Below are 13,005 nucleotides of genomic sequence, written 5' to 3'. Positions count from 1 at the left end.
ATGCTGAATATTATGCAAATTAGCCTAGTTCTTTGTAAATTCATACTTTTCTACCTGAGAAAAGAAGCACCTGGCTCCCTGTAGAGGGAAATAAAGTCTTTAGTTATTTAATACTCAGAAAAGATTTTGTATTGATCTTGAATGGAGAAAAGAGCATACCTTTATGTACTGCAATAGAATTTCATCTTTCTCCAGATTATGATGGTGCATGTATGGTTCAATATACTTCTCTAAGGTAGCTGGAATGAGTTCTGCTGCAAGTACTTTATCAAGCATACGAAACACAGTCCTATTTGCATTTTCCTATGAAACAAACAAAATAAAGCAATAGAAGAACTAGCTATGTAGCAAGATGAGCAGAACGTAGAATTGATTGTGATACAATAACCCACCTTCTGCTCTAAAGCAGGGTTACCAAAATGTGGTCCGTGAGCTTCATTCAAATGGTCCACACTAAATATTCATATTAATTTTTAATTGCATTTTTATTGTTTTTAATTAATTATATTGTCTTTTATTGAACTATAATTTTAATTTTATGGAATGAAAATTGTAATACGATAAAACAGAATAAAAAAGAAGCACTAAAAATTGGCTGCTTCTAGCTGAACAGGGAAGCTGAATCCAGCCCTAAGTGGTCTATCAAGAGACCAACAATTTTTAAGTACAGTGGTACCTCTGGTTGCGAACAGAATCCATTCTGGAGGCCCGTTGGCAACATGAAAATAACACAACCCGCAGCGGCACGTCTGCGCACACATGGGTCGCAATTTGCCACTTCTGCGCATGACGTCATTTTGTGCATCTGTGCACACGGCGAAACCCAGAAGTAACCCTTTCCGGTACTTCAGGGTCGCTGCGGGACATAACCTGAAAGAACGTAATGTTGTAAACAAAAATTGCCCTTTTCCCTAAGAAGGGAAAAGGGCAATTTTTGTTTACAACAGTAACATGAAGCGGACATAACCAGAGGTACCACTGTAGTTCATATGGAGGGGGGGGGGGTGGAGTTTAGGAACAACTGCTCAGAGGATTCATTATCGCACAAAAGCCACCAACTCCAACAGGTCCATTTGATTTTGATTTTAAAACCAAACTGGTCTTGCTGGTATCAGACCAAAGGCTCATCTAGGTCAGTACATTGCTTCCAACAATGACAAGTCAAACACCCTGGGAAATTCACAAGAAGCACCTGACATACATACTATCTTCTCTTTTAACACCAGCTAATAGCCATCTTTAATGTCTAAACATTTCCAAAAGTGTATCAACAACCAAATGCAGGAACAAGAGAGTCTGCACAAGCTATACCTCAAAGGGGAAGGTATTCTACAACCCACAATATGGCTCAGGACAGCAGTACCTCAAGGACTGCCTCTCCCCATATAAATCTACCCATTCATCATCTGAGGTCTTTCTTCATGTGCCTCCTCCATGTGAGATCTGGAGGGTGACAAACACAAGTGGGCCATTTCTGCAGTGGCCCCCTACTTGTGGAGGTTCATCTGGTGCCTACATCTTTAGGAAAAAATGTTCCTCCTCAATCACACCTTTGGCTGATTAACATGTTGTTGTTTAGTCGTTTAGTCGTGTCCGACTCTTCGTGACCCCAAGGACCAGAGCACGCCAGGCACACCTGTCTTCCACTGCCTCCCGCAGTTTGGTCAGACTCATATTTGTAGCTTCGAGAACACTGTCCAACCATCTCGTCCTCTGTCTTCCCCTTCTCCTTGTGCCCTCAATCTTTCCCAACATCAGGGTCTTTTCCAGGGAGTCTTCTCTTCTCATGAGGTGGCCAAAGTATTGGAGCCTCAGCTTCAGGATCTGTCCTTCCAGTGAGCACTCAGGGCTGATTTCCTTCAGAATGGAGAGGTTTGATCTTCTTGCAGTCCATGGGACTCTCAAGAGTCTCCTCCAGCACCATAATTCAAAAGCATGAATTCTTCGGCGATCAGCCTTCTTTATGGTCCAGCTCTCACTTCCATACATCACGACTGGGAAAACCATGGCTTTAACTATACTACAGCCTTTTAAATACGTCTGTGCAAAGGGGGGGGGTTTTATTATTTTGTTGTTTTTGTTTTAACTATTTATTTCTGCTTTCACCATGTATTTTTATCTTGTGAACTGCCCTGAGATCTTGTGATAAAGTGAGGCATATGAATCTAATAAACAACAACAACCAGGGGGCTACTCTGAGTCACAGTGTAACAGACAGCTCCTGAGGAGGGCTGTGCAATAAATTGCCATATCGTTGAATACTGGTATTGAAATAACATTGTGATACGTGTTTCAACAAGGCAATATACCAGTGAACAAAAGGTGGAGACTTAACAGCTTCCCAAGGGGTGGCTCTGCTTTGCAGATTTATTTGCAGGCACGGTGTCTCCAGCTTTGTTTGCTCTCTCCCTCCTCCCTCCTAACGGATAAGAAATGATGATAAGCCCTCACAGAACCAGCACACTCTCAGCTTCACTGGTGTCTTTCCACTTAGAGCTCAGCTAATTATGCAGAGCCTGCTAACAATACAGGTTCTTCTAAAGCTGGACAAAAAAGAACATGAACAAAGAACTGGAAAGCCCTTCAAGAAAAAGCCTCATCAGTGGGGGGAAAGAGGGGGAAGAGTTTTTATTTTTATTTTCTGGTGGTGTTTATTGTTGGTTCCCCCTAAATAGCTTTCCTACATATTAAAAAGGGTGGTTTTTTAAATTCAAATGTGACCATCTTTTAGCTTGCTTCCCCTCTCTCCCTCCCTTTGATAAAAAGGGAGAGACAAGGTTTGGGGGGGCCCTTCTGGGGGGGTAGTGGAGGGAGAAGATTTAGCTGGCTGCCTTATGATGAAATGGGAGATTGGGTACTGCGTGAGAATGATGGGGAGGGTGTTTTTCAGGAAGGAGTGCAAGCAAATGCGTGTCTACTCAACAAGCAAGCCCTACTGAATTCAATGGGGCTTACACCTGGGAAAGTAGAAGTACGTTTAATTCAGGCATGTCCAAAGTCCAGCCCCCGGGCCAAATCTGGCCCTCCGGTAAGTTTAATCTGGCCCCAGAGGCAGTTGTGTTCCGGAGTGGGAGCGTGGGCGGCGTTCCCACTGGGTGGTTATGCTGTGCGGCTTGCTCACCCGCCCGCAGGCCCGCGCTCGCCATGCAGCTCTTGGAACTGTAATAAAAATTTAAGGTCTATAAAATGTTCATAATTGTACCAACCAAGCACAAACATAGATATGTGGACCACATGTCTGGAGCAGCACAGGAAGACCGTCCTGAAACCATTTTGACTCCCAAGCTGACCAAGTGTTTCTCTGCAAGGAGGGAGGGGGTGAGGGAACCTTCCCATTGTCTCAGGAATTCGGTAATCACCATTTTAAAGGAATGGGCAAACTACCAGGAAAGGAAATCAGAAAAGGCATTATCAGATAACCTGGCAGACAGGAAAAACAACAGCATTCAAATTTGTGTTATAGACCGCCTTTTCTGTGATGTAGGTATGATGTTTGTGGGGGGTGGGTCTTGAGTTCCAAGGCAGGGAATTTAAAATGTCTATATAAGGGCTGGCACACCTTTGTTCTGGGTCCTCCTCCGTCCTCCTGCGTGTGAGGGGAGCACCCTGTTGCAACAGCTTTAATAAAGATCAGGCTTACGAGCTGCTTTGCTTCTCAATATTCTCTGGTTGGCCTGTTATTTTCTCCTACCAATAAGGAATCCATGTGAGGACTCTATACGGGCTCTTGAATACCCCATAAGGGAAAAAGGGCAGATCTTGTTTACAACAGAACCGCCCACCCATCAGATCGCACATGCACCCTGCTCTCTTTTCCGGTCGCTGGCCGGCTCACGTAGCTGCCCTGCATGCGGCTCTCTATCCTGGCCGCTGGCCGGCTCGTGCAGGCGCTCTGCGTGCCGCTCGCTCTCCCACCCACGGGCTCTTACAGCAGGCTGCCAGCGGGCTCTTGCAACGGCTCACTCTCCCTCTTTGAAATCCTCTTGCAGCCGCTCTTGCCTGCCTATCTATCCCTCGGAGAGCAACAACTTTGTGGCAAAATCCTAAAAAAATGTCAACAACTTCAATCCTAAAAATCTGGCCCTCTTTGAAAAAAGTTTGGACACCTCTGGTTTAGTTGAACTCAGTGGAGCTTATTCCAGCAGATTCCACTTAGACTTCTGAGTAGGGAGGCAGATGCAAGTTGACCAGTAAATCACTTAAACTATGCTTAAATTAGTTGAATATAAATTAGTTGAAAATATATTAAATACAATACATGGACGTTTATTTAACATTTTTATTAAATCTACTACTTCCTTACATTTTAAGACCCTCCACCATCGCAGGAAGCCTCATCAAGGCCCTCAGCTGCTGTGGGGAAGTGCAACGCACCCTCTGCTGCTGTGGGGAGGTATGGCAAGACCCTCAGCTGCTGTGGGGAAGCACAGTTCACCCTCCACCGCTGTGGGGAGGTATGGCGAGACCCTCTGCCCCTGCGGGGAGGCCCAGCAAGGCCCTCAGCCATCACAGATATATATGATGATATATAAGATACTGTGATATTTAGCTGGTGATATATTGTGATGTTGAAAACCAGATATCGCTCAGCCCTACTCCTGAAGTAGAACACCAAGGAAGATCTCCCTAGATCTTAACCTCCAGTCAGGACAATGGGAGCGGGAGCTCTCCTTCAAGTATTTTGGTTCCAAGTCTTTCTTTTTTATTTTGACCCACCAGTAAATTGGAGGGGGGGGGCGGTGCTACAAAATCTGGCCTTTCTCCCCACCACCTTTTTATTTCACCATAATGTGTTTTTTGTTATGATTATACTTGAGGTATTGATGTAAACTAAAGTAAAATTCAATAAAATGTTAATAAAAACCATAGTTTGTCCGTTAATACATGACTACTTACACCAAACTATGCATTCAAAGCAGCCCACTCCATCTGTTCCAGTTTATTCCTCACATTCGACCCCCCCCCCCTTCAAGGAATGCATCGGCTCCCACAGGAGGAGAGCCATCAATTTGGATGGCTTTCAAAGAGGATTGGGCTAAATGGCTCCTAGCCAATTATGGCTCTGCTCTGCCGCCACAACCAGAGACAGGGATGCTTTAGAATACCAGCTGCCAGAAACCACAAGAGGGCAGAAAGCCCTTTTACCTAGTTCAGATCCTGCTCATGGGTTTCCTGCATGCTTCTGGTTGGCCATTGTGAGAACAGGCTGCTGGTCTAGATGGGCCACTGGCCTGACCCAGCAGGCTCTTCCTATGTGACTATCAGATCATAGCCTCACAACAACCTTTGAGGGTGAATGGCTTAAAATCAGCCAGTGTATCTCATGGGAAGCACCGATTCAGATTCCGGTTCCTTCATCTGAGTCCAATATTCTATCCACACTGGCTCTTCTAACGGCTTTTCAGAGATAATTCTTCTGGAGGCTGCAGCTGGAGCAGGGCATTACAGACAGGTTGCTTCCAAGGGCAAACTACTGCCAGCATGTAACACCTTGCTTGGGGAATCTGCACTGGCTTCCAGTCTACTACCAACCCAAATTCAAGGGATTGGTACTTGAGAGACCTCATTATCCCTTATACACTCAGTAAATCACTGCAGCCAGTGGGAGAGTTTCTCCTGAAGTTCCAAAGATCTCAGAAGCCTGGGCACTCCACGGTAACTTGGAGCAGGCTTTTAGTGCAGCTGCCCACGTTCCACAGAATAGCATTTTTGTTGAGATAAAACCCACTATCTGCACTTTCCAGAAACAGCTGAAGACATTTTTGTTCTGTTAGGTTTCCCCAGCTGGATCGTTAGGATTTTAGTCTTGTTTGGTATCTGTTGTTTTTGTGTTTTTAATTATCTTACATGAAAATCATGACTCAGTGGCATAGAATCCCATTAATTAAATATAACAGTAATCTTTCATTCTTTCTTTTTACCAAAACACACACACAGGCATCTACACAGAGGTTTAACGCCACAAATTTACTGTACCTTTTCAAAGTCGCAGAGGGCCAGCCTGCAGTTGTATTTCTTATAGAGGTCCACCAAGCCCTGCAGAGCACTGACTAATTCTGCTAAACCCCGTACCTCCTCACCATCATGGTCCTGAAACACACAACAGTGAAATTTCCCTGCATCAAAATTATCCTTCTGCACTTAACAGAAACATAAAAAGGGAAAACTACTAAATTCTGGAAAATTGTGTGCTTTCAAAATTTTTCATTAATTAAAATAAATGCAATGGGGTAATTTGCTTAACAGGATAAATTAAGAAAATGCTGCCCCTCCCTCAAATTCTAAACACATGTGCATCTGCACAAGTATAGGCTCACACTTTCCCAAACATGGGTTTCATGAAAGCAGAATCCTTACCAAAGAAACTCCATGCCAGGAAGATGCAGATCCAATTTCACCTGGATCTTTGCTGATAAAAAACACCTGTGCCATTTCAAGTCCATTTTCTGGCCAGTTGGCCTGTTTTGAAAAATGAAATATTAGTGACATTTTTGGAGAGAGGCAATATGCAGGGTTTTACAGGAGAATTACTACGTTACCTTGTCAATTAACTCAAGGTTTCGTGCTCTTTGTTCCAGCCACTTTGCTATTTTTTCCTGGAAGATAAGGATCAAACCAGATGAGAGAGAGTGACACAGAGAGAGAGAGAGAGAGAGAGAGAGAGAGAGAGAGAATGAGAGAATGAGAATATCATAAAACTGTAGAATTGGAAGAGACCATGAGCGTCATCTAGTCCATATACTAAATATATATATCCAGTGCTTTTACATGATGGTCCCTTACAGGAGAGAGCACTAGAACTTGTCATCAGGCCCACCTACTTAGCTACCATGGACATTGCATAAGAAAAGGTAGTTACCCGCTTAGGTATAACAGGGCAGCCATTCTTTTCTCTATACAATTCCCTAGCAACAGGTCACACATTACGATGTACAGCTGCTACTTGGATCATTTAAAAAGGCATCTCACTCAGTGCTGTGCTTGCTAGCTGCTATTGGCAGCTTGAAAATGTAAAAAGATTTAAGAAAAAAATGTGCCCCTCAGACCACCTTACAAGTCATAACCTGTTAGATAAGCTGTAAGAAATTCATTGATACGCAGACAACTCCCAGTACCTATGTTCCAATCAAAGCACTGGTATGAGAACGGCAAATCAGGTAATTTCACATCAAAATGCATAGTGAACAAAATAAACCCCTATCCCTAGCAGAGATGGATTACCCAGAGCCGTGAGTTCAATTGCCTGAGCACCAAAACAGAAGTAGCTTTTCCACTCACACACCAGGTAAAAGCAAGGCATACAGAAGGGCAGGCCCATATGACCATCGTAGCTTTCAAACTATTTTGTCTTGTGAAAAATGCATCTAGCACCAGGGTGAACAAAAATGTATTATGTATTTTGATTTGGGTATCCACATCTGGCTTCGACTTAGGGCATTAAAAAAAAATGTACCATATTTTTCGCTCCATAAGACGCACTTTTTTCCTCCTAAAAAGTAAGGGGAAATGTGAGTGCATCTTATGGAGCAAATGGTGCTGTGCAGAGAGGTAGAGCTGCGCAGCACCCCTTCAGCAAAGCGGGAGGAGGAACGGAGCCCCTTCTGTTCCTCTTCCCGCTTCGCTGAAGGGGCGCTGCGCAGCTCTCCCTCTCTGCGCAGCGCCTGTCCTGCGAAGCCAGAGGAGGAACAGAAGAGACTCCTTATGTTCCTCCTCCAGCTTCACAGCGACGCGCCTGTCCTGGAAGCTGGAGGAGAAACAGAAAGGTCTCCTGTTCCTTCTCCAGCTTTGCTGAAGGGGCGCTGCGCAGAGAGGGAGAACTGCGCAGCGCCCCTTCAGTGATGTGCCTGTCCTGGCTTCTGCCTTAGCCGTGCGCAGCCTCTTCGTGCAGGGGGAGCTTTCATCCCGCTGCCCTGAAGAGGCTTGGTGCGGTTATCCGAGACGCCAGAACAGCCACATGGTATCCCAGAAGCCAGATCCCTCTTGCTGTTCTGGCTTCTGGGATTCAGAATAATTTTTTCTTGTTTTCTTCCTCCCAAAACTAGGTGTGCCTTATGGTCTGGTGCGTCTTATGGAGCAAAAAATACGGTAATCCACTTTCAATTCACATTCTTTTCCATAATTTTATATGCTAAATTTAGTACTTTAAAAACCCAACAGGTATTAACTTTACTTCAATGTCCTTTAAATATTAAGAAGTATTTGGACAAATTTATTGCAGCTGTTTTCTATCACAACTGTTGTGCAACCTGTTGTGCAATCTCCACCTTTACCAGAGCTTAAAATTACCAGGGCTTAAAAATAAATAAATCAGTGCATCTGCCTATTCACCAATCTTCACTAACTGAGATCTTAAAAAGACAGAGGATGAGAAATCTCCCCACCCCCCATAGGGACTGCATGCCAGTGTCAGGCAGACCCAGAGCACATTAAATTAGACCAAGGACAACATGTGGCTCCTGAGATGTGGGTTCTTCACCCATATTTTATAAGGATCCCCCTTGTCTCCCATTAGACCCTACCTGTCCTTTGGGTACAACACGCCTTACAAAAGGAATGATAACATCCTTAAACCACAGGCATAGTTCTTTGAGGGAAACTGTTGTAGGGATTGTATTAAGCAACTTGTCCAGCATTTTCACATTAAAGTCACCTTCGAAGTCTTCCTGGAGAAAAGGAAAGATTTTCACAACCATCAGACCAATAATTGTGGTAGTTAGTGAATGGCTTGTGATTATATGCAGCTGCTTACTTAAATCAAAGACTATCAGGTCCATGTGGCTCAGTATGGTCAACTCTGACAGCAGCTCTCTGAGGCATCAGACAGAGGGTTTTGCCTGTCCTGCTACCTTTGTATCATACAAAGGGGATACAAGCCAATCTAATGGACGTGCGGTGGAGTCGTAAGAGCTTTTGAGGAGCTGCAGCTAAGATCAGGCAACGCATGTAGCAAGGTATCTCATACATACTTCAGGAACACAAAACAGCAGTGGGGAGGAGTGTGGCAAGGACAGAGAATGGTGCTGACCACTGGAAATATCCAAAACCGTTTACCTGATGCCTTAGCCAGAGGTACTGGGCAGACATGAGATTTCCTCCTTTTATCTGTAAAAGGATGTCCCTGAAGAGGTCCTCACTGTTCAGAAATTCAAACCAAGCAGTTCCACTAGAACCACAAAAATTGAACATTGAACCATAGCCCAACAAAACATAAATTACAAATATGAAAACAGAGGTGCAATTAAGATACAGAAGATTCTTCCTCCAAAAATGTGTTCAGCTTTGAACTTTGTAACCAACCGAAGGTTTTGGATTAGATAACACACACACACACAAAAGAAAAATCAAATTATCATGGTACTCTGCTGGCTGAGCCTTGCTTATAGATTCAAAGCATGAATTATAAACACTTCCTGTCTGGCTGCCATGGTAAACGGCTGCACCCATTACACTTTTCATTACATTACAGTGGTACCTCAGGTTAAGAACTTAATTCATTCTGGAGGTCCGTTCTTAACCTGAAACTGTTCTTAACCTGAGGTACCACTTTAGCTAATGGGGCCTCCTGCTGCTGCTGCGCCGCCACCGTGCGATTTCTGTTCTCATCCTGAAGCAAGGTTCTTAACCCGAGGTACTATTTCTGGGTTAGCGGAGTCTGTAACCTGAAGCGTCTGTAACCTGAGGTACCACTGTACGCCTTTCCGTGCAGTTAATCAAGGATAATATGGGAGCAATTATCCTCCCAACCCCGCCCCCCAGGCTGGGGGGGGGCAGCTCCACCCACAGTTCATCCAATACCTGCTTCCCACCCAGAAGGAAGAGGGGGCAGGGGGCGCTGGGTGCAATGCACCACATGTTTTCGGCAACTCTCCAAAGCTGTCGCCATGAGTAGAGGAAAACAAGCCCCCTCGGGAGAGGCTAGCCCCCCCTCGTCGGTTCCCGGAGCTTGTTTACCGGTGATCTGCCCTGGCTGGCATCCCCACAGTCAAGGAAGATCTTGATAGGCGACATTTCCCAGCGTGGAAAATGCACACCCCCTCCCTCCTTGCTTCCCTAGCAGGGAAAGGAGATAGTCAGAAAGTCTATTTACATCTCTTTATTTCTGAATTTGCAACACTACAGAAAACATGACCGAACAGCTCAGTCTTCAGCAAGCAAGTGGCAAAGACTTCCTTTACATACGCAACAGGAAGGTCTCATATTACACACACAGCAAAGACTTTTGAAGCCTGTGAACTTCCGGGAAGATTCTTTCCCACAGCTAGTCACATCATGTGATGTTTTCACCAAGCTGCAAGTTTGCAGCTGCGTTGCTCTCATATTGTAACAGTTTTCGGCAACTCTCCAAAGCTGTCGCCATGAGCAGAGGACACCTGATTTTTTAAGATGAAATTTGGACTTAATTAACAGGCGTGCTCTGAACTAGGGGAGACAAAGTACTCTGCTAACTGATTCAGCCACTGGGTACCAAGGATTTGACCTGGAGAAGGATTATCGTCGCAATTGGACTGGTATGTCGGAACAGAGGAGGGATGAGCCTCCATTATTCTTTTTGATATATTTTGCATCTGCTGTTTTATTTGGCAAATTCCCCTTGAAAGACTGACTGCCTGATTGTTTGAAAATGCAAGTGGAATTGAAAGAGTATCTTGCTATCGTTATGGTTTAACTACAAAATTGACTGTGAAAATTTGACTAAGGTTTTGGCAAAGACTCTTAATGGAATGATAAAAGAATTTATGATGGGAGTAATGGTGTTCTTGTTGAAGCAGTAGCTCGTTAGCAGCTGGAATGAGACCAAAGAAGGTAAGTTTGGATATATGCCTGGCGCTAATGGCGGAAGGCCAGTCTCCCTTTGTCTTGGCTGTGACGCACTGAGAATTGTCTATGTGTGCAGAAAACGAAAGTGAAGGGTCACCAAAGAGAATGTTGGATTACAACAGGAAGAGAAGGAAAAGAAAGAAGAAAAAACTGATTTCACACAGAACTACATAGGGAGGTTCACCTGACGCCTTCATTATATATTTTCAGAAGCCAGGTGAAAACCTTCCCCTTCAACCAGGCCTTTGGCTGATTAATATTCCACAGCCTTTTAAATGTGTCTGTGGGAAGTGGGGGTATTGTTTTGCTGTTTTGATCTACTTATTTACTTGTTTTTATCCTGTATTTTAACTGCCCCGAGATCTTAAGATTAAGTGGTATATAAATCTTAATAGGATTTTTAAAAATTCAAATCCCCATTATTTTTGTCTTCTGTAGTCTTGCAAAATAGAAAAAAAAATCTACTACAGTTAATATACATCATTCTAGAAAATGTTATAATTTACACATGCACAAACCCAAAATCAACACAAGAAAAAAACAAGATAGACCTGAACATCTCTGATCCAAATGCTCCACAAAATGTAGTTAGCTTTGCTTGTGCCTTCATCACCTGGAGGGAAAAGACCACTGGTTTTTGACAAGGAAAACACTTGGATGCACATTTAACAAGAGATCTGCCAATAGACTGACAGATTCTTCAGAACTGCCAACTCAGTATTCCACTGTGCACAATTAGGTTAGAGGGTATCAGGGATGGGCTGAGCCTTTTTAGCCTTTTCTGGAATCTCCTCTGAAAATGCCACTTGTTCACATCTTGTGGCATTCTAAGCAGATCCTAGAGGGGCTTTTGCTTTAATTCTGCCAAAAAATTTTTTTATTGGGGAGGCATTTTTAAAATTATTAATCACCTTTTACATATATCTCTCAAGTCACAAAAACAGCTAAATATTTTGAATAGCACGTCACAAAAAACAGCTAAAATATTTTGAATAGTACAAAAATCACTGGAAAAACTATACAAAATGAACACCTAAGCCTTTTCATTCAGTTGGAAAATAGCTTTTATATGTTGCTATTCTTTACTATGTTATTCATTAATTGTTTCATTACTATTCTCATTATAAACTACCTTGTGAAGGTCTGCCCTAAAAAGTAGAGCAGAAATGTATTAAAATAAATTTAAATGTTTCCCTCCCTTGTGCCCTTGACAAGAAGACGATGTTAGGATATTTCCGTTCCACCTTAAAAGGGAGCAGGCTTTGTGAGTCACACAGCCTGCGTATTTCCTGTTTCACAGGATGTTTCTGTTGTGTCTTTGTTTTCGCTCTCTCTGTGTCAGAGACACTGAAGCTGGCAGTCATGTTTTTTCTTTGTTCTGATCAACGCTGAATAAAACTTGTAAATAATGCTCTCTTGTGTGCAACTTTTGCTGTGCATTATCTGCTGATAGAGCGTGCATCGGCTTGAGAATGTGGCAGGCTATTTCTGGAGCTCATGTCGCTAATTGCTGATATTGCGTGCCTACGGGAGATCGATGGACGTCCGGACACGGCTTGGGGGCCATGATGGGCTTTATCTCCCTGGCAGTATCTCAACAGACATATCAGTGCCCCGCCTCACAGCCTCTATACACTTGCTAGAGGAGCCAAGCCAGAGTGTAGAGGCCAAGGTTCTCTTTCCAGTTCCTCATTTCACCCACATCCCAGTAATAATTTAAAGGTCCAGGATTGTTTGATTTTCATTACCTCTGTAAGAGATGCTGGGTCCCCAGTCAAGAAAGGAGCAACAGTTTTGTCACCTCTCTTCAGGATCTGAAATGATAAGTGCTAAATTAACTTGCAGTCCAATGCAAACATTGTAACAAAAAATTCTACACGGGTAGCTGTAAACTAGGTTTGGTTCTGGATGTCGGTGACCAATATCTAGTGCTGGAGCAGGGCCTGCGCAAGAGAGCTCTAGAGGGAACTCAGTAAACAACTGTTAACCCAGCTTGGAATCTCCCTGCCAGCCCCTGCCCTTCTTGGTCATCCCCTGGGCCATCGTCCAAAGAGACTTCATCCTACAGAGACATCTGGTGATAACTTCCCAGAGGCTTCCCACCAGATGCTCTGCCATCTTCACTCTTAAGGTCTGGGTGAGCGAAAAGAATCAGGGTTTCAGGCAAAGCCAGTAATGTGGCTAGAG

General features: G+C 43.9%; 2 protein-coding genes across 7 annotated transcripts in view; one reads left to right on the top strand and one right to left on the bottom strand.

Annotated features, from left to right (window-relative positions):
* Nucleotides 1-13,005, top strand: part of ZNRF3 (zinc and ring finger 3) — a 256,111-nt gene that overhangs the window by 133,383 nt on the left and 109,723 nt on the right. The gene's annotated exons all lie outside the window — the stretch shown is intronic.
* Nucleotides 1-13,005, bottom strand: part of KNTC1 (kinetochore associated 1) — a 95,083-nt gene that overhangs the window by 63,733 nt on the left and 18,345 nt on the right. For all 3 annotated transcript variants that reach the window (XM_080986583.1, XM_080986584.1, XM_080986585.1), the window contains 8 exons: nt 12,567-12,632; nt 11,370-11,431; nt 9,052-9,163; nt 8,520-8,663; nt 6,540-6,596; nt 6,358-6,459; nt 5,977-6,090; nt 160-303 (listed from right to left, as the gene is read on the bottom strand). In XM_080986583.1, coding sequence (XP_080842709.1) covers nt 160-303; nt 5,977-6,090; nt 6,358-6,459; nt 6,540-6,596; nt 8,520-8,663; nt 9,052-9,163; nt 11,370-11,431; nt 12,567-12,632 — 801 coding nt within the window. The remainder of the gene's footprint in view (nt 1-159; nt 304-5,976; nt 6,091-6,357; nt 6,460-6,539; nt 6,597-8,519; nt 8,664-9,051; nt 9,164-11,369; nt 11,432-12,566; nt 12,633-13,005) is intronic.

Source organism: Podarcis pityusensis, assembly GCF_964106645.2.
Source record: "Podarcis pityusensis genome assembly, chromosome: 16".
In the NCBI taxonomy this organism is placed as follows: domain Eukaryota; kingdom Metazoa; phylum Chordata; class Lepidosauria; order Squamata; family Lacertidae; genus Podarcis; species Podarcis pityusensis.
This window is presented reverse-complemented; position numbering and strand designations above follow the sequence as displayed.